Below are 21,512 nucleotides of genomic sequence, written 5' to 3'. Positions count from 1 at the left end.
GAGAGATCTTTCAGAGAGAGGGGGCACAGGGGGCGATGGGGTGAATGGGGAAAGGGGGGAATGGGACTGAGGGGAGAGATCTTTCAGAGAGGGTGAGGGGGCGATGGGGTGAATGGGGAAAGGGGGAATGGGACTGAGGGGACACATCTTTCAGAGAGAGAGGGCACGGGGGTGATGGGGTGAATGGGGAAAGGGGGAATGGGACTGAGGGGAGAGATCTTTCAGAGAGAGAGGGCACAGGGGGCGATGGGGTGAATGGGGAAAGGGGGAATGGGACTGAGGGGAGAGATCTTTCAGAGAGAGGGGGCACAGGGAGCGATGGGGTGAATGGGGAAATGGGACTGAGGGGAGAGATCTTTCAGAGAGAGGGGGCACAGGGAGCGATGGGGTGAATGGGGAAAGGGGGAATGGGACTGAGGGGAGAGAACTTTCAGAGAGAGAAGGGGCACAGGGAGCGATGGGGTGAATGGGGAAATGGGACTGAGGGGAGAGATCTTTCACAGACGAGCCAAATCTAGCGCGCGCCACCTCGTGGGGAGGAGGTCGATCGGACATCGAGGCGATCTGTGGGGAAACGGGAGGTCGAGACGGAACCCAGTGGCAACATTTACCCCTCAACCCCCAGCGCCCCCTCACCCCTGGACTCCCGAGGCTCCCACTGACCTTGCCAGCGTAGTGGATGATGCAGAAGTCGGCCTTGTCCTTCAGCTGGCGGACCTTCTGGAACTTGGGGTGCGTGCCCTGCTCCTGCACCAGCTTCTCCACAAATGTCTTGTCCGTTGCTTTGGGGAACCAGCATTCCTCATCCAGCAGGGCCAGGATTCCGGGCGTGTTGGCCTGGAGAAGGGGGGGAAAAACCGGCACGGTTATTACACACGGTCAGTCCAGGACGGAACGGCAGGCCGCTCTGATGGTGCGCGGCTCGCGGCCTCCGAGAGTTAACGGGCCCGAGCCGGGGGCGAGGGGTCAGTGGGGGAAACGGACTCGGGCCGGGAGCGAGGGGTCAGTGGGGGAAACGGACTCGGACCGGGAGCGAGGGGTCAGTGGGGAAACAGGCTCGGACCGGGAGCGAGGGGTCAGTGGGAAACGGGCTCGGGTCGGGAGCGAGGGGTCAGTGGGGAAACGGACTCGGACTGGGAGCGAGCGGTCAGTGGGGAAACGGGCTCGGACCGGGAGCGAGGGGTCAGTGGGGAATCGGACTCGGGTCGGGAGCGAGGGGTCAGTGGGGAATCGGACTCGGACCGGGAGCGAGGGGTCAGTGGGGAATCGGACTCAGGCCGGGAGCGAGGGGTCAGTGGGAATCGGACTCGGGTCGGGAGCGAGGGGTCAGTGGGGAATCAGACTCGGGCCGAGAGCGAGGGGTCAGTGGGGAATCGGACTCAGGCCGGGAGCGAGGGGTCAGTGGGAAACGGGCTCGGGCCGGGAGCGAGGGGTCAGTGGGGAATCGGACTCGGACCGGGAGCGAGGGGTCAGTGGGGAATCGGACTCAGGCCGGGAGCGAGGGGTCAGTGGGGAAACGGGCTCGGGCCGGGAGCGAGGGGTCAGTGGGAAACGGGCTCGGGCCGGGAGCGAGGGGTCAGTGGGGAATCGGACTCGGGCCGAGAGCGAGGGGTCAGTGGGAATCGGACTCGGGCCGGGAGCGAGGGGTCAGTGGGAAACGGGCTCGGGCCGGGAGCGAGGGGTCAGTGGGGAATCGGACTCGGGCCGAGAGCGAGGGGTCAGTGGGAATCGGACTCGGGCCGGGAGCGAGGGGTCAGTGGGGAAACGGGCTCGGACCGGGAGCGAGGGGTTAGTGGGTAAACGGGCTCGGGCCGGGAGCGAGGGGTCAGTGGGAATCGGACTCGGACCGGGAGCGAGGGGTCAGTGGGGAATCGGACTCGGGCTGGGAGCGAGGGGTCAGTGGGGAAACGGGCTCGGGCCAGGAGAGAGGGGTCTGTGGGAATCAGACTCGGGCCAGGAGAGAGGGGTCAGTGGGAATCAGACTCGGGCCGGGAGCGAGGGGTCAGTGGGGAAACGGGCTCGGGCCGGGAGCGAGGGGTCAGTGGGGAAACGGGCTCGGGCCGGGAGCGAGGGGTCAGTGGGAATCGGACTCGGGCCGGGAGCGAGGGGTCAGTGGGGAATCGGACTCGGGCCGGGAGCGAGGGGTCAGTGGGGTAACGGGCTCGGGCCGGGAGCGAGGGGTCAGTGGGGAAACGGACTCGGGCCGGGAGCGAGGGGTCAGTGGGGAAACGGACTCGGACCGGGAGCGAGGGGTCAGTGGGAATCGGACTCGGACCGGGAGCGAGGGGTCAGTGGGAATCGGACTCACACCGGGATCGAGGGGTCAGTGGGAAACGGACTCGGGCCGGGAGCGAGGGGTCAGTGGGAATCGGACTCGGGCCGGGAGCGAGGGGTCAGTGGGGAAACGGACTCGGGCCGGGAGCGAGGGGTCAGTGGGGAAACGGTCTCACACCGGGAGCGAGGGGTCAGTGGGAATCGGACTCGGACCGGGAGCGAGGGGACAGTGGGAATCGGACTCGGACCGGGAGCGAGGGGACAGTGGGAATCGGACTCGGACCGGGAGCGAGGGGACAGTGGGAATCGGACTCGGACCGGGAGCGAGGGGGACAGTGGGAATCGGACTCGGGCCGGGAGCGAGGGGTCAGTGGGAATCGGACTCACACCGGGATCGAGGGGTCAGTGGGAAACGGACTCGGGCCGGGAGCGAGGGGTCAGTGGGAATCGGACTCGGGCCGGGAGCGAGGGGTCAGTGGGGAATCGGACTCGGGCCGGGAGCGAGGGGTCAGTGGGAATCGGACTCGGGCCGGGAGCGAGGGGTCAGTGGGGAAACGGTCTCACACCGGGAGCGAGGGGTCAGTGGGAATCGGACTCGGGCCGGGAGCGAGGGGTCAGTGGGAATCGGACTCGGACCGGGAGCGAGGGGTCAGTGGGGAAACGGGCTCGGACCGGGAGCGAGGGGTCAGTGGGGAAACGGGCTCGGGCCGGGAGCGAGGGGTCAGTGGGAAACGGACTCGGGCTGGGAGCGAGGGGTCAGTGGGAATCGGACTCGGGCCGGGAGCGAGGGGTCAGTGGGAATCGGGCTCGGGCCGGGAGCGAGGGGTCAGTGGGGAATCGGACTCGGGCCGGGAGCGAGGGGTCAGTGGGAAACGGGCTCGGGCCAGGAGAGAGGGGTCAGTGGGAATCAGACTCGGGCCGGGAGCGAGGGGTCAGTGGGGAAACGGGCTCGGGCCGGGAGCGAGGGGTCAGTGGGGAATCGGACTCGGACCGGGAGCGAGGGGTCAGTGGGGAATCGGACTCGGACCGGGAGCGAGGGGTCAGTGGGAATCGGACTCGGGCCGGGAGCGAGGGGTCAGTGGGGAATCGGACTCGGGCCGGGAGCGAGGGGTCAGTGGGAATCGGACTCGGGCCGGGAGCGAGGGGTCAGTGGGGAATCGGACTCGGGCCGGGAGCGAGGGGTCAGTGGGGAAACGGACTCGGGCCGGGAGCGAGCGGTCAGTGGGAATCGGACTCGGGCCGGGAGCGAGGGGTCAGTGGGGAATCGGACTCGGGCCGGGAGCGAGGGGTCAGTGGGAATCGGACTCGGGCCGGGAGCGAGGGGTCAGTGGGGAATCGGACTCGGGCCGGGAGCGAGGGGTCAGTGGGGAAACGGACTCGGGCCGGGAGCGAGGGGTCAGTGGGGAATCGGACTCGGGCCGGGAGCGAGGGGTCAATGGGAAACGGACTCGGGCCGGGAGCGAGGGGTCAGTGGGGAAACGGGCTCGGGCCGGGAGCGAGGGGTCAGTGGGAATCGGACTCGGACCGGGAGCGAGGGGTCAGTGGGAATCGGACTCGGACCGGGAGCGAGGGGTCAGTGGGAATCGGACTCACACCGGGATCGAGGGGTCAGTGGGAAACGGACTCGGGCCGGGAGCGAGGGGTCAGTGGGAATCGGACTCGGGCCGGGAGCGAGGGGTCAGTGGGAATCGGACTCACACCGGGATCGAGGGGTCAATGGGAAACGGACTCGGGCCGGGAGCGAGGGGTCAGTGGGGAAACGGGCTTGGGCCGGGAGCGAGGGGTCAGTGGGAAACGGACTCGGGCCGGGAGCGAGGGGTCAGTGGGAATCGGACTCGGGCCGGGAGCGAGCGGTCAGTGGGAAACGGACTCGGGCCGGGAGCGAGGGGTCAGTGGGGAATCGGACTCGGGCCGGGAGCGAGGGGTCAGTGGGAAACGGACTCGGGCCGGGAGCGAGGGGTCAGTGGGGAATCGGACTCGGGCCGGGAGCGAGGGGTCAGTGGGAAACGGACTCGGGCCGGGAGCGAGGGGTCAGTGGGGAATTGGACTCGGGCCGGGGGCGAGGGGTCAGTGGGGAAACGGGCTCGGGCCGGGAGCGAGGGGTCAGTGGGGAAACGGACTCGGGCCGGGAGCGAGGGGTCAGTGGGGAAACGGACTCGGGCCGGGAGCGAGGGGTCAGTGGGGAAACGGACTCGGGCCGGGAGCGAGGGGTCAGTGGGGAAACGGGCTCGGGCCGGGAGCGAGGGGTCAGTGGGGAAACGGACTCGGGCCGGGAGCGAGGGGTCAGTGGGGAAACGGACTCGGGCCGGGAGCGAGGGGTCAGTGGGAATCGGACTCGGACCGGGAGCGAGGGGTCAGTGGGAATCGGACTCGGGCCGGGAGCGAGGGGTCAATGGGAAACGGACTCGGGCCGGGAGCGAGGGGTCAATGGGAAACGGACTCGGGCCGGGAGCGAGGGGTCAGTGGGAATCGGACTCGGGCCGGGAGCGAGGGGTCAGTGGGGAAACGGACTCGGGCCGGGAGCGAGGGGTCAATGGGAAACGGACTCGGGCCGGGAGCGAGGGGTCAGTGGGAATCGGACTCGGGCCGGGAGCGAGGGGTCAATGGGAAACGGACTCGGGCCGGGAGCGAGGGGTCAGTGGGGTAACGGACTCGGGCCGGGAGCGAGGGGTCAGTGGGGAAACGGACTCGGGCCGGGAGCGAGGGGTCAGTGGGGAATTGGACTCGGGCCGGGAGCGAGGGGTCAGTGGGGAAAACGGACTCGGGCCGGGAGCGAGGGGTCAGTGGGGTAACGGGCTCGGGCCGGGAGCGAGGGGTCAGTGGGGAAACGGACTCGGGCCGGGAGCGAGGGGTCAGTGGGGAATTGGACTCGGGCCGGGAGCGAGGGGTCAGTGGGGTAACGGGCTCGGGCCGGGAGCGAGGGGTCAGTGGGGAAACGGACTCGGGCCGGGAGCGAGGGGTCAATGGGAAACGGACTCGGGCCGGGAGCGAGGGGTCAGTGGGGAAACGGACTCGGGCCGGGAGCGAGGGGTCAGTGGGGAAAACGGACTCGGGCCGGGAGCGAGGGGTCAGTGGGAATCGGACTCGGACCGGGAGCGAGGGGTCAGTGGGAATCGGACTCGGACCGGGAGCGAGGGGTCAGTGGGAATCGGACTCGGACCGGGAGCGAGGGGTCAGTGGGGAAACGGGCTCGGGCCGGGAGGGGTCAGTGGGGATCGGCCAGCGCACACTGGTGGCCGCCTACTCACGGGCCTCTCGATGAGGTCGATGCAGGGCTGGAGGTCAAGGCCGAAATCGATGAAGTTCCATTCGATGCCCTCCCTCTGGTACTCCTCCTGCTCCAGCACGAACATCGTGTGGTTAAAGAGCTGCTGCAGCTTCTCGTTGGTGTAGTTGATGCAGAGCTGCTCGAACGAGTTCAACTGGGGGGGTGCGGAGGGGTGAAAGAGAAGGGGACACATCTCAGCAAGGAGTAACCAGGACAGGGGCAGCAGAGGGTGAGCGACGGTATCACCCAGTCTAATCCCACTCTCCCCTCACTCCCCGCACCCTTTAATATCCCACCCAGTCTAATCCCACTCTCCCCTCACTCCCCGCACCCTTTAATATCCCACCCAGTCTAATCCCACTCTCCCCTCACTCCCCGCACCCTTTAATATCCCACCCAGTCTAATCCCACTCTCCCCCTCACTCCCCGTACCCTTCAATATCCCACCCAGTCTAATCCCACTCTCCCCTCACTCCCCGTACCCTTTAATATCCCACCCAGTCTAATCCCACTCTCCCCTCACCCTTTAATATCCCACCCAGTCTAATCCCACTCTCCCCTCACTCCCCGTACCCTTTAATATCCCACCCAGTCTAATCCCACTCTCCCCTCACTCCCCGCACCCTTTAATATCCCACCCAGTCTAATCCCACTCTCCCCTCACTCCCCGCACCCTTTAATATCCCACCCAGTCTAATCCCACTCTCCCCCTCACTCCCCGTACCCTTCAATATCCCACCCAGTCTAATCCCACTCTCCCCTCACTCCCCGTACCCTTTAATATCCCACCCAGTCTAATCCCACTCTCCCCTCACCCTTTAATATCCCACCCAGTCTAATCCCACTCTCCCCTCACTCCCCGTACCCTTTAATATCCCACCCAGTCTAATCCCACTCTCCCCTCACTCCCCGTACCCTTTAATATCCCACCCAGTCTAATCCCACTCTCCCCCTCACTCCCCGTACCCTTTAATATCCCACCCGGTCTAATCCCACTCTCCCCTCACTCCCCGTACCCTTTAATATCCCACCCAGTCTAATCCCACTCTCCCCTCACTCCCCGTACCCTTTAATATCCCACCCAGTCTAATCCCACTCTCCCCTCACTCCCCGTACCCTTTAATATCCCACCCAGTCTAATCCCACTCTCCCCTCACTCCCCATACCCTTTAATATCCCACCCAGTCTAATCCCACTCTCCCCTCACTCCCCGTACCCTTTAATATCCCACCCAGTCTAATCCCACTATCCCCCTCACTCCCCGTACCCTTTAATATCCCACCCAGTCTAATCCCACTCTCCCCTCACTCCCCGTACCCTTTAATATCCCACCCAGTCTAATCCCACTCTCCCCCTCACTCCCCGTACCCTTTAATATCCCACCCAGTCTAATCCCACTCTCCCCCTCACTCCCCACACCCTTTAATATCCCACCCAGTCTAATCCCACTCTCCCCTCACTCCCCGTACCCTTTAATATCCCACCCAGTCTAATCCCACTCTCCCCTCACTCCCCGTACCCTTTAATATCCCACCCAGTCTAATCCCACTCTCCCCCTCACTCCCTGTCCCCTTTAATATCCCGCCCAGTCTAATCCCACTCTCCCCTCACACCCCGTACCCTTTAATATCCCACCCAGTCTAATCCCACTCCCCCCCTCACTCCCCGTACCCTTTAATATCCCACCCAGTCTAATCCCACTCTCCCCCTCACGCCCCGTACCCTTTAATATCCCACCCAGTCTAATCCCACTCTCCCCCTCACTCCCTGTACCCTTCAATATCCCACCCAGTCTAATCCCACTCTCCCCTCACTCCCCGTACCCTTTAATATCCCACCCAGTCTAATCCCACTCTCCCCCTCACTCCCCGTAGCCTTTAATATCCCACCCAGTCTAATCCCACTCTCCCCTCACTCCCCGTACCCTTTAATATCCCACCCAGTCTAATCCCACTCTCCCCTCACTCCCCGTACCCTTTAATATCCCACCCAGTCTAATCCCACTCTCCCCCTCACTCCCCGTACCCTTCAATATCCCACCCAGTCTAATCCCACTCTCTCCTCACTCCCCGTACCCTTTAATATCCCACCCAGTCTAATCCCACTCTCCCCTCACTCCCCGCACCCTTTAATATCCCACCCAGTCTAATCCCACTCTCCCCTCACTCCCCGTACCCTTTAATATCCCACCCAGTCTAATCCCACTCTCCCCTCACTCCCCGTACCCTTTAATATCCCACCCAGTCTAATCCCACTCTCCCCCTCACTCCCCGTACCCTTTAATATCCCACCCAGTCTAATCCCACTCTCCCCTCACTCCCCGTACCCTTTAATATCCCACCCAGTCTAATCCCACTCTCCCCTCACTCCCCGTACCCTTTAATATCCCACCCAGTCTAATCCCACTCTCCCCTCACTCCCCGTACCCTTTAATATCCCACCCAGTCTAATCCCACTCTCCCCTCACTCCCCGTACCCTTTAATATCCCACCCAGTCTAATCCCACTCCCCCCTCACTCCCCGTACCCTTTAATATCCCACCCAGTCCAATCTCACTCTCCCCTCACTCCCCGTACCCTTTAATATCCCACCCAGTCTAATCCCACTCCCCCCTCACTCCCCGTACCCTTTAATATCCCACCCAGTCTAATCCCACTCTCCCCTCACTCCCCGTACCCTTTAATATCCCACCCAGTCTAATCACACTCTCCCCTCACTCCCCGTACCCTTTAATATCCCACCCAGTCTAATCCCACTCTCCCCTCACTCCCCGTACCCTTTAATATCCCACCCAGTCTAATCCCACTCCCCCCTCACTCCCCGTCCCCTTTAATATCACACCCAGTCTAATCCCACTCCCCCCCTCACTCCCCGTACCCTTTAATATCCCACCCAGTCTAATCCCACTCTCCCCCTCACTCCTCGTACCCTTTAATATCCCACCCAGTCTAATCCCACTCTCCCCCTCACTCCCCGTACCCTTTAATATCCCACCCAGTCTAATCCCACTCTCCCCCTCACTCCCCGTACCCTTTAATATCCCACCCAGTCTAATCCCACTCTCCCCCTCACTCCCCGTACCCTTTAATATCCCACCCAGTCTAATCCCACTCCCCCCCTCACTCCCCATACCCTTTAATATCCCACCCAGTCTAATCCCACTCTCCCCCTCACTCCCCGTACCCTTTAATATCCCACCCAGTCTAATCCCACTCTCCCCCTCACTCCCCGTACCCTTTAATATCCCACCCAGTCTAATCCCACTCTCCCTTCACTCCCAGTACCCTTTAATATCCCACCCAGTCTAATCCCACTCTCCCCTCACTCCCCGTACCCTTTAATATCCCACCCGGTCTAATCCCACTCCCCCCTCACTCCCCGTACCCTTTAATATCCCACCCAGTCTAATCCCACTCTCCCCCTCACTCCCCGTACCCTTTAATATCACACCCAGTCTAATCCCACTCTCCCCTCACTCCCCGTACTCTTTAATATCCCACCCAGTCTAATCCCACTCTCCCATCACTCCCCGTACCCTTTAATATTCCACCCAGTCTAATCTCACTCTCCCCTCACTCCCCGTACCCTTTAATATCCCACCCAGTCTAATCCCACTCTCCCCTCACTCCCCGTCCCCTTTAATATCACACCCAGTCTAATCCCACTCTCCCCCTCACTCCCCGTACCCTTTAATATCACACCCAGTCTAATCCCACTCTCCCCCTCACTCCCCGTACCCTTTAATATCCCACCCAGTCTAATCTCACTCTCCCCTCACTCCCCGTACCCTTTAATATCCCACCCAGTCTAATCCCACTCCCCCTCACTCCTCGTACCCTTTAATATCCCTCCCAGTCTAATCCCACTCTCCCCTCACTCCCCGTACCCTTTAATATCCCACCCAGTCCAATCTCACTCTCCCCTCACTCCCCGTACCCTTTAATATCCCACCCAGTCTAATCCCACTCTCCCCCTCACTCCCCGTACCCTTTAATATCCCACCCAGTCTAATCCCACTCTCCCCCTCACTCCCCGTACCCTTTAATATCCCACCCAGTCTAATCCCACTCTCCCCTCACTCCCCGTACCCTTTAATATCCCACCCAGTCTAATCCCACTCTCCCCTCACTCCCCGTACCCTTTAATATCCCACCCAGTCTAATCCCACTCTCCCCTCACTCCCCGTACCCTTTAATGTCCCACCCAGTCGAATCCCACTCTCCCCTCACTCCCCGTACCCTTTAATATCCCACCCAGTCTAATCCCACTCTCCCCCTCACTCCCCGTCCCCTTTAATATCACACCCAGTCTAATCCCACTCTCCCCCTCACTCCCCGTACCCTTTAATATCCCACCCAGTCTAATCCCACTCTCCCCTCACTCCCCGTACCCTTTAATATCCCACCCAGTCTAATCCCACTCTCCCCTGACTCCCCGTACCCTTTAATATCCCACCCAGTCTAATCCCACTCCCCCCTCACTCCCCGTACCCTTTAATATCCCACCCAGTCTAATCCCACTCTCCCCCTCACACCCCGTACTCTTTAATATCCCACCCAGTCTAATCCCACTCTCCCCTCACTCCCCGTACCCTTTAATATCCCACCCAGTCTAATCCCACTCTCCCCCTCACACCCCGTACCCTTTAATATCCCACCCAGTCTAATCCCACTCTCCCCCCTCACTCCCCGTACCCTTTAATATCCCACCCAGTCTAATCCCACTCTCCCCCTCACACCCCGTACCCTTTAATATCCCACCCAGTCTAATCCCACTCTCCCCCTCACTCCAATTACCCTTTAATATCCCACCCAGTCTAATCCCACTCTCCCCTCACTCCCCGTACCCTTTAATATCCCACCCAGTCTAATCCCACTCTCCCCTCACTCCCCGTACCCTTTAATATCCCACCCAGTCTAATCCCACTCTCCCCTCACTCCCCGTACCCTTTAATATCCCACCCAGTCTAATCCCACTCTCCCCCTCACTCCCCGTACCCTTTAATATCCCACCCAGTCTAATCCCACTCTCCCGCTCACTCCCCGCACCCTTTAATATTCCACCCAGTCTAATCCCACTCTCCCCCTCACTCCCCGTACCCTTTAATATCCCACCCAGTCTAATCCCACTCTCCCCTCACTCCCCGCACCCTTTAATATTCCACCCAGTCTAATCCCACTCTCCCCCTCACTCCCCGTACCCTTTAATATCCCACCCAGTCTAATCCCACTCTCCCCCTCACTCCCCGTACCCTTTAATATCCCACCCAGTCTAATCCCACTCTCGCCTCACTCCCCGTACCCTTTAATATCCCACCCAGTCTAATCCCACTCTCCCCCTCACTCCCTGTACCCTTTAATATCCCACCCAGTCTAATCCCACTCTCCCCTCACTCCCCGTACCCTTTAATATCCCACCCAGTCTAATCCCACTCTCCCCCTCACTCCCCGTACCCTTTAATATCCCACCCAGTCTAATCCCACTCTCCCCTCACTCCCCGTACCCTTTAATATCCCACCCAGTCTAATCCCACTCTCCCCTCACTCCCCGTACCCTTTAATATCCCACCCAGTCTAATCCCACTCTCCCCTCACTCCCCGTACCCTTTAATATCCCACCCAGTCTAATCCCACTCTCCCCTTCACTCCCCGTACCCTTTAATATCCCACCCGGTCTAATCCCACTCTCCCCCACACTCCGCGTACCCTTTAATATCCCACCCAGTCTAATCCCTCTCTCCCCCTCACTCCCCGTACCCTTTAATATCCCACCCAGTCTAATCCCACTCTCCCCTCACTCCCCGTACCCTTTAATATCCCACCCAGTCTAATCCCACTCTCCCCCTCACTCCCCGTACCCTTTAATATCCCACCCAGTCTAATCCCACTCCCCCCCTCACTCCAATTACCCTTTAATATCCCACCCAGTCTAATCCCACTCTCCCCCTCACTCCCCGTACCCTTTAATATCCCACCCAGTCTAATCCCACTCTCCCCTCACTCCCCGTACCCTTTAATATCCCACCCAGTCAAATCCCACTCTCCCCCTCACTCCCCGTACCCTTTAATATCCCACCCGGTCTAATCCCACTCTCTCCTCACTCCCCGTACCCTTTAATATCCCACCCAGTCTAATCCCACTCTCCCCTCACTCCCTGTGCCCTTTAATATCACACCCGGTCTAATCTCACTCTCCCCCTCACTCCCCGTACCCTTTAATGTCCCACCCAGTCTAATCCCACTCTCCCCTCACTCCCTGTGCCCTTTAATATCACACCCGGTCTAATCCCACTCTCCCCCTCACTCCCCGTACCCTTTAATATCCCACTCAGTCTAATCCCACTCTCCCCTCACTCCCCGTACCCTTTAATATCCCACTCAGTCTAATCCCACTCTCCCCCTCACTCCCCGTACCCTTTAATATCCCACCCAGTCTAATCCCACTCTCCCCCTCACTCCCCGTACCCTTTAATATCCCACCCAGTCTAATCCCACTCCCCCCCTCACTCCAATTACCCTTTAATATCCCACCCAGTCTAATCCCACTCTCCCCCTCACTCCCCGTACCCTTTAATATCCCACCCAGTCTAATCCCACTCTCCCCTCACTCCCCGTACCCTTTAATATCCCACCCAGTCAAATCCCACTCTCCCCCTCACTCCCCGTACCCTTTAATATCCCACCCGGTCTAATCCCACTCTCTCCTCACTCCCCGTACCCTTTAATATCCCACCCAGTCTAATCCCACTCTCCCCTCACTCCCTGTGCCCTTTAATATCACACCCGGTCTAATCTCACTCTCCCCCTCACTCCCCGTACCCTTTAATGTCCCACCCAGTCTAATCCCACTCTCCCCTCACTCCCTGTGCCCTTTAATATCACACCCGGTCTAATCCCACTCTCCCCCTCACTCCCCGTACCCTTTAATATCCCACTCAGTCTAATCCCACTCTCCCCTCACTCCCCGTACCCTTTAATATCCCACTCAGTCTAATCCCACTCTCCCCCTCACTCCCCGTACCCTTTAATATCACACCCGGTCTAATCTCACTCTCCCCCTCACTCCCCGTACCCTTTAATATCCCACCCAGTCTAATCCCACTCTCCCCTCACTCCCTGTGCCCTTTAATATCACACCCGGTCTAATCCCACTCTCCCCTCACTCCCCGTACCCTTTAATATCCCACCCAGTCTAATCCCACTCTCCCCCTCACTCCCCGTACCCTTTAATATCCCACCCAGTCTAATCCCACTCTCCCCTCACTCCCCGTACCCTTTAATATCCCACCCAGTCTAATCCCACTCTCCCCTCACTCCCCGTACCCTTTAATATCCCACCCAGTCTAATCCCACTCCCCCCCTCACTCCCCGTACCCTTTAATATCCCACCCAGTCTAATCCCACTCTCCCCCTCACTCCCCGTACCCTTTAATATCCCACCCAGTCTAATCCCACTCTCCCCTCACTCCCCGTACCCTTTAATATCCCACCCAGTCAAATCCCACTCTCCCCCTCACTCCCCGTACCCTTTAATATCCCACCCGGTCTAATCCCACTCTCTCCTCACTCCCCGTACCCTTTAATATCCCACCCAGTCTAATCCCACTCTCCCCTCACTCCCCGTACCCTTTAATATCCCACCCAGTCTAATCCCACTCTCCCCTCACTCCCTGTGCCCTTTAATATCACACCCGGTCTAATCTCACTCTCCCCCTCACTCCCCGTACCCTTTAATGTCCCACCCAGTCTAATCCCACTCTCCCCTCACTCCCTGTGCCCTTTAATATCACACCCGGTCTAATCCCACTCTCCCCCTCACTCCCCGTACCCTTTAATATCCCACTCAGTCTAATCCCACTCTCCCCTCACTCCCCGTACCCTTTAATATCCCACCCAGTCTAATCCCACTCTCCCCTCACTCCCTGTGCCCTTTAATATCACACCCGGTCTAATCCCACTCTCCCCCTCACTCCCCGTACCCTTTAATATCCCACTCAGTCTAATCCCACTCTCCCCCTCACTCCCCGTACCCTTTAATATCCCACCCGGTCTAATCCCACTCTCCCCCTCACTCCCCGTACCCTTTAATATCACACCCGGTCTAATCTCACTCTCCCCCTCACTCCCCGTACCCTTTAATATCCCACCCAGTCTAATCCACTCTCCCCCCTCCCCTTTAATATCGCACCCAGTCTAATCCCACTCTCCCCCTCACTCCCCGTATCCTTTAATATCCCACCCAGTCTAATCCCACTCTCCCCCTCACTCCCCGTACCCTTTAATATCCCACCCAGTCTAATCCCACTCTCCCCCTCACTCCCCGTACCCTTTAATATCCCACCCAGTCTAATCCCACTCTCCCCTCACTCCCCGTACCCTTTAATATCCCACCCAGTCTAATCCCACTCTCCCCTCACTCCCCATACCCTTTAATATCCCACCCAGTCTAATCCCACTCTCCCCTCACTCCCCGTACCCTTTAATATCCCACCCAGTCTAATCCCACTCTCCCCTCACTCCCCGTACCCTTTAATATCCCACCCAGTCTAATCCCACTATCCCCCTCACTCCCCGTACCCTTTAATATCCCACCCAGTCTAATCCCACTCTCCCCTCACTCCCCGTACCCTTTAATATCCCACCCAGTCTAATCCCACTCTCCCCTCACTCCCCGTACCCTTTAATATCCCACCCAGTCTAATCCCACTATCCCCCTCACTCCCCGTACCCTTTAATATCCCACCCAGTCTAATCCCACTATCCCCCTCACTCCCCGTACCCTTTAATATCCCACCCAGTCTAATCCCACTCTCCCTTCACTCCCCGTACCCTTTAATATCCCACCCGGTCTAATCCCACTCTCCCCCTCACTCCCCGTACCCTTTAATATCCCACCCAGTCTAATCCCACTCTCCCCTCACTCCCCGTACCCTTTAATATCCCACCCAGTCTAATCCCACTCTCCCCTCACTCCCCGTACCCTTTAATATCCCACCCAGTCTAATCCACTCTCCCCCTCACTCCCCGTACCCTTTAATATCCCACCCAGTCTAATCTCACTCTCCCCTCACTCCCCGTACCCTTTAATATCCCACCCAGTCTAAACCCACTCTCCCCTCACTCCCCGTACCCTTTAATATCCCACCCAGTCTAATCCCACTCTCGCCCTCACTCCCCGTACCCTTTAATATCCCACCCAGTCTAATCCCACTCTCCCCCTCACTCCCCGTACCCTTTAATATCCCACCCAGTCTAATCCCACTCTCCCCCTCACTCCCCGTACCCTTTAATATCCCACCCAGTCTAATCCACTCTCCCCTCACTCCCCGCACCCTTTAATATCCCACCCAGTCTAATCCCACTCTCTCCTCACTCCCCGTACCCTTTAATATCACACCCAGTCTAATCCCACTCTCCCCCTCACTCCCCGTACCCTTTAATATCCCACCCAGTCTAATCCACTCTCCCCTCACTCCCCGCACCCTTTAATATCCCACCCAGTCTAATCCCACTCTCTCCTCACTCCCCGTACCCTTTAATATCACACCCAGTCTAATCCCACTCTCCCCTCACTCCCCGTACCCTTTAATATCCCGCCCAGTCTAATCCCACTCTCCCCTCACTCCCCGTACCCTTTAATATCCCGCCCAGTCTAATCCCACTCTCCCCTCACTCCCCGTACCCTTTAATATCCCGCCCAGTCTAATCCCACTCTCCCCCTCACTCCCCGTACCCTTTAATATCCCACCCAGTCTAATCCCACTCTCCCCCTCACTCCCCGTACCCTTTAATATCCCACCCAGTCTAATCCCACTCTCCCCTCACTCCCCGTACCCTTTAATATCCCACCCAGTCTAATCCCACTCTCCCCTCACTCCCCGTACCCTTTAATATCCCACCCAGTCTAATCCCACTCTCCCCTCACTCCCCGTACCCTTTAATATCCCACCCAGTCTAATCCCACTCTCCCCTCACTCCCCGTACCCTTTAATATCCCACCCAGTCTAATCCACTCTCCCCCCTCCCCTTTAACACCCCACCCAGTCTAATCCACTCTCCCCCCTCCCCTTTAACACCCCACCCAGTCTAATCCACTCTCCCCCCTCCCCTTTAACACCCCACCCAGTCTAATCCACTCTCCCCCCTCCCCTTTAACATCCCACCCAGTCTAATCCACTCTCCCCCCTCCCCTTTAATATCCCACCCAGTCTAATCCACTCTCCCCCCTCCCCTTTAATATCCCACCCAGTCTAATCCACTCTCCCCCCTCCCCTTTCACATCCCACCCAGTCTAATCCACTCTCCCCCCTCCCCTTTAACATCCCACCCAGTCTAATCCACTCTCCCCCCTCCCCTTTCACACCCCACCCAGTCTAATCCACTCTCCCCCCTCCCCTTTAACATCCCACCCAGTCTAATCCACTCTCCCCCCTCCCCTTTCACACCCCACCCAGTCTAATCCACTCTCCCCCCTCCCCTTTAACACCCCACCCAGTCTAATCCACTCTCCCCCTCCCCTTTAACACCCCACCCAGTCTAATCCACTCTCCCCCTCCCCTTTAACACCCCACCCAGTCTAATCCACTCTCCCCCTCCCCTTTAACACCCCACCCAGTCTAATCCACTCTCCCCCTCCCCTTTAATATCCCACCCAGTCTAATCCACTCTCCCCCCTCCCCTTTCACACCCCACCCAGTCTAATCCACTCTCCCCCTCCCCTTTAACACCCCACCCAGTCTAATCCACTCTCCCCCTCCCCTTTAACACCCCAACCAGTCTAATCCACTCTCCCCCTCCCCTTTAATATCCCACCCAGTCTAATCCACTCTCCCCCCTCCCCTTTAACACCCCAACCAGTCTAATCCACTCTCCCCCCTCCCCTTTAATATCCCACCCAGTCTAATCCACTCTCCCCCCTCCCCTTTAACACCCCACCCAGTCTAATCCACTCTCCCCCCTCCCCTTTAACATCCCACCCAGTCTAATCCACTCTCCCCCCTCCCCTTTAACACCCCACCCAGTCTAATCCACTCTCCCCCCTCCTCTTTAACACCCCACCCAGTCTAATCCACTCTCCCCCCTCCCCTTTAACACCCCACCCAGTCTAATCCACTCTCCCCCCTCCCCTTTAACATCCCACCCAGTCTAATCCACTCTCCCCCCTCCCCTTTAACATCCCACCCAGTCTAATCCACTCTCCCCCCTCCCCTTTAACATCCCACCCAGTCTAATCCACTCTCCCCCCTCCCCTTTAACACCCCACCCAGTCTAATCCACTCTCCCCCCTCCCCTTTAACACCCCACCCAGTCTAATCCACTCTCCCCCTCCCCTTTAACATCCCACCCAGTCTAATCCACTCTCCCCCCTCCCCTTTAATATCCCACCCAGTCAAATCCACTCTCCCCCCTCCCCTTTAACACCCCACCGGGTCCAATCCACTCTCCCCCCTCCCCTTTAACACCCCACCCAGTCTAATCCACTCTCCCCCCTCCCCTTTAACACCCCACCCAGTCCAATCCACTCTCCCCCCTCCCCTTTAACACCCCACCCAGTCTAATCCACTCTCCCCCCTCCCCTTTAACACCCCACCCAGTCTCATCCACTCTCCCCCCTCCCCTTTAACACCCCACCCAGTCTAATCCACTCTCCCCCTCCCCTTTAACACCCCACCCAGTCTAATCCACTCTCCCCCCTCCCCTTTAATATCCCACCCAGTCCAATCCACTCTCCCCCCTCCCCTTTAACACCCCACCCAGTCTAATCCACTCTCCCCCCTCCCCTTTAATATCCCACCCAGTCCAATCCACTCTCCCCCTCCCCTTTAACAACCCACCCAGACTAATCCACTCTCCCCCCTCCCCTTTAATATCCCACCCAGTCCAATCCACTCTCCCCCCTCCCCTTTAACACCCCACCCAGTCTAATCCACTCTCCCCCTCCCCTTTAACACCCCACCCAGTCTAATCCACTCTCCCCCCTCCCCTTTAATATCCCACCCAGTCCAATCCACTCTCCCCCCTCCCCTTTAACACCCCACCCAGTCTAATCCACTCTCCCCCCTCCCCTTTAATATCCCACCCAGTCCAATCCACTCTCCCCCCCTCCCCTTTCACACCCCACCGGGTCCAATCCTCTCCCTCTCTGTGCCCTTTATCAGTACACCGGCCCACCAGAAAGATCTCAAAGCCAGCGATGTCCAGGATTCCGATGAACGAAGCCCCCTGCCTCTTGGTCCTGTCCAGAGCTTTGTTGATGCGGTGAACCAGCCAGCGGAAGAGGCGCTCATAAGAAGCCTTGGCCAGGGCCTCGATGGCAAAGTCTGCCTGTGTGTGGTAAGGGGGGGGAGGCAGGGAGAAAGAAGGGGAAATGGGATGGTCAGTCAGAGTCAAATCGCATTTGAGTCGGGGAATCGCGCTGCCCTGTGGCAACATGGCGACATTATCTCCTCTCCCCCCTCCCGTCTCCGCTCCCCCCCTCCCGTCTCCGCTCCCCCCCTCCCGTCTCCGCTCCCCCCCTCCCGTCTCCGCTCCCCCCCCTCCCGTCTCCGCTCCCCCCCTCCCGTCTCCGCTCCCCCCCTCCCGTCTCCTGTCTTGAGTCCCATAATCCAAGCCCACACTCCCCGGTCCCAGTACTGAGGGAGTGCTGCACTGTCGGAGGGAGATGGATATACTCTAGGACTCGAGCCCCATAATCCAGGCCCACACCTCCCCGGTGCCAGTACTGAGGGAGTGCCGCACTGTCGGAGGTAGATGGATATACTCTAGGACTCGAGCCCCATAATCCAGGCCCACACTCCCCGGTGCCAGTACTGAGGGAGTGCTGCACTGTCGGAGGTAGATGGATATACTCTAGGACTCGAGCCCCATAATCCAGGCCCACACTCCCCGGTGCCAGTACTGAGGGAGTGCCGCACTGTCGGAGGTAGATGGATATACTCTAGGACTCGAGCCCCATAATCCAGGCCCACACTCCCCGGTCCCAGTACTGAGGGAGTGCTGCACTGTCGGAGGGAGATGGATATACTCTAGGACTCGAGCCCCATAATCCAGGCCCACACTCCCCGGTGCCAGTACTGAGGGAGTGCTGCACTGTCGGAGGGAGATGGATATACTCTAGGACTCGAGCCCCATAATCCAGGCCCACGCTCCCCGGTGCCGGTACTGAGGGAGTGCTGCACTGTCGGAGGGAGATGGATATACTCTAGGACTCGAGCCCCATAATCCAGGCCCACACTCCCCGGTGCCAGTACTGAGGGAGTGCTGCACTGTCGGAGGTAGATGGATATACTCTAGGACTCGAGCCCCATAATCCAGGCCCACACTCCCCGGTCCCAGTACTGAGGGAGTGCTGCACTGTCGGAGGTAGATGGATATACTCGAGGACTCGAGCCCACGAGTTCCTGACTCAGAGGGGAGAGAGTGTGCTACCCACTAAGCCACGGCCGACACAGAGCGCTGAGATCCAGCCAGTGCCCCCTCTGGAAACCAGTGGACCACTGGATTCCCCTCGCAGTACCGCGCCGTGGCCAGCAGATGGTGGTGACGTTCTGCACAGCAGGAGCCGCCGAAACACATAAAGGGGAGGTGGAGGGGGGGAGGTGTCGGGGGTCCGTCACTCTCCCGTCGGGGGGGAGGTGTCGGGGGTCCGTCACTCTCCCGTCGGGGGGAGGTGTAGGGGGTCCGTCACCCTCCCGTCGGGGGGAGGTGTCGGGGGTCCGTCACCCTCCCGTCGGGGGGAGGTGTAGGGGGTCTGTCACCCTCCCGTCGGGGGGAGGTGTCGGGGGTCCGTCACTCTCCCGTCGGGGGTCCGTCACCCTCCCGTCGGGGGGAGGCGTCGGGGGTCCGTCACCCTCCCGTCGGGGGGAGGCGTCGGGGGTCCGTCACCCTCCCGTCGGGGGGAGGTGTCGGGGGTCCGTCACCCTCCCGTCGGGGGGAGGTGTCGGGGGTCCGTCACCCTCCCGTCGGGGGGGAGGTGGAGGGGGTCCGTCACCCTCCCGTCGGGGGGAGGTGTCGGGGGTCCGTCACCCTCCCGTCGGGGGGAGGTGTCGGGGGTCCGTCACCCTCCCGTCGGGGGGAGGTGTCGGGGGTCCGTCACCCTCCCGTCGGGGGGGAGGTGGAGGGGGTCCGTCACCCTCCCGTCGGGGGGAGGTGTCGGGGGTCCGTCACTCTCCCGTCGGGGGGGAGGTGTCGGGGTCCGTCACCCTCCCGTCGGGGGGAGGTGTCGGGGGTCCGTCACCCTCCCGTCGGGGGGAGGTGTCGGGGGTCCGTCACCCTCCCGTCGGGGGGAGGTGTAGGGGGTCCGTCACCCTCCCGTCGGGGGGAGGTGTCGGGGGTCCGTCACCCTCCCGTCGGGGGGGAGGTGTAGGGGGTCCGTCACCCTCCCGTCGGGGGGGAGGTGTAGGGGGTCCGTCACCCTCCCGTCGGGGGGGAGGTGGAGGGTGTCCGTCACTCTCCCGTCGGGGGGGGAGGTGTAGGGGGTCCGTCACCCTCCCGTCGGGGGGAGGTGTAGGGGGTCCGTCACCCTCCCGTCGGGGGGAGGTGTCGGGGGTCCGTCACCCTCCCGTCGGGGGGAGGTGGAGGGGGTCCGTCACCCTCCCGTCGGGGGGAGGTGGAGGGGGTCCGTCACCCTCCCGTCGGGGGGAGGTGGAGGGGGTCCGTCACTCTCCCGTCGGGGGGAGGTGTAGGGGGTCCGTCACCCTCCCGTCGGGGGGAGGTGGAGGGGGTCCGTCACCCTCCCGTCGGGGGGAGGTGGAGGGGGTCCGTCACCCTCCCGTCGGGGTGAGGTGTCGGGGGTCCGTCACCCTCCCGTCGGGGGAGAGGTGTCGGGGGTCCGTCACCCTCCTGTCGGGGGGGAGGTGTCAGGGGTCCATCACTCTCCCGTTGGGGGGGAGGTGTCGGGGGTCCGTCACCCTCCTGTCGGGGGGAGGTGTAGGGGGTCCGTCACCCTCCCGTCGGGGGGAGGTGGATGGGGTCCGTCACTCTCCCGTCGGGGGGAGGTGGAGGGGGTCCGTCACCCTCCCGTCGGGGGGAGGTGTAGGGGGTCCGTCACCCTCCCGTCGGGGGGAGGTGTCGGGGGTCCGTCACCCTCCCGTCGGGGGGGAGGTGTCGGGGGTCCGTCACCCTCCTGTCGGGGGGGAGGTGTCGGGGGTCCATCACTCTCCCGTTGGGGGGGAGGTGTCGGGGGTCCGTCACCCTCCTGTCGGGGGGGGAGGTGTCGGGGGTCCGTCACCCTCCCGTCGGGGGGAGGTGGAGGGGGTCCGTCACCCTCCCGTCGGGGGGAGGTGTAGGGGGTCCGTCACCCTCCCGTCGGGGGGAGGTGTCGGGGGTCCGTCACCCTCCCGTCGGGGGGGAGGTGTCGGGGGTCCGTCACCCTCCTGTCGGGGGGGAGGTGTCGGGGGTCCATCACTCTCCCGTTGGGGGGGAGGTGTCGGGGGTCCGTCACCCTCCTGTCGGGGGGGAGGTGTCGGGGGTCCGTCACCCTCCCGTCGGGGGGAGGTGTAGGGGGTCCGTCACCCTCCCGTCGGGGGGGAGGTGGAGGGGGTCCGTCACCCTCCCGTCGGGGGGGAGGTGTAGGGGGTCCGTCACCCTCCCGTCGGGGGGGAGGTGTAGGGGGTCCGTCACCCTCCCGTCGGGGGGGGAGGTGGAGGGGGTCCGTCACCCTCCCGTCGGGGGAGAGGTGTAGGGGGTCCGTCACCCTCCCGTCGGGGGGGAGGTGTAGGGGGTCCGTCACCCTCCCGTCGGGGGGGAGGTGTAGGGGGTCCGTCACCCTCCCGTCGGGGGGGAGGTGTAGGGGGTCCGTCACCCTCCCGTCGGGGGGAGGTGTAGGGGGTCCGTCACCCTCCCGTCGGGGGGAGGTGTCGGGGGTCCGTCACCCTCCCGTCGGGGGGAGGTGTCGGGGGTCCGTCACTCTCCCGTCGGGGGGGAGGTGGAGGGGGTCCGTCACCCTCCCGTCGGGGGGAGGTGTAGGGGGT

The 21,512-nt window shown here is 61.2% G+C and overlaps 1 protein-coding gene across 1 annotated transcript in view; it reads right to left on the bottom strand.

The window, feature by feature from the left end:
• LOC137318232 (myosin-10-like) overlaps positions 1 to 21,512 on the bottom strand; it is a gene marked incomplete at its 3' end in the record, with an annotated part of 97,089 nt that overhangs the window by 3,539 nt on the left and 72,038 nt on the right. Inside the window, exons 11-13 of the mRNA XM_067981162.1 lie at positions 17,713 to 17,865; positions 5,523 to 5,696; positions 664 to 837 (exon numbers count right to left, since the gene is read on the bottom strand). Coding sequence (XP_067837263.1) covers positions 664 to 837; positions 5,523 to 5,696; positions 17,713 to 17,865 — 501 coding nt within the window. The remainder of the gene's footprint in view (positions 1 to 663; positions 838 to 5,522; positions 5,697 to 17,712; positions 17,866 to 21,512) is intronic.

Source organism: Heptranchias perlo, unplaced genomic scaffold, assembly GCF_035084215.1.
Source record: "Heptranchias perlo isolate sHepPer1 unplaced genomic scaffold, sHepPer1.hap1 HAP1_SCAFFOLD_672, whole genome shotgun sequence".
NCBI lineage: Eukaryota > Metazoa > Chordata > Chondrichthyes > Hexanchiformes > Hexanchidae > Heptranchias > Heptranchias perlo.
Note: the sequence above shows the minus strand (reverse complement) of the source record. Positions and strands in the feature narration are given on the sequence as shown.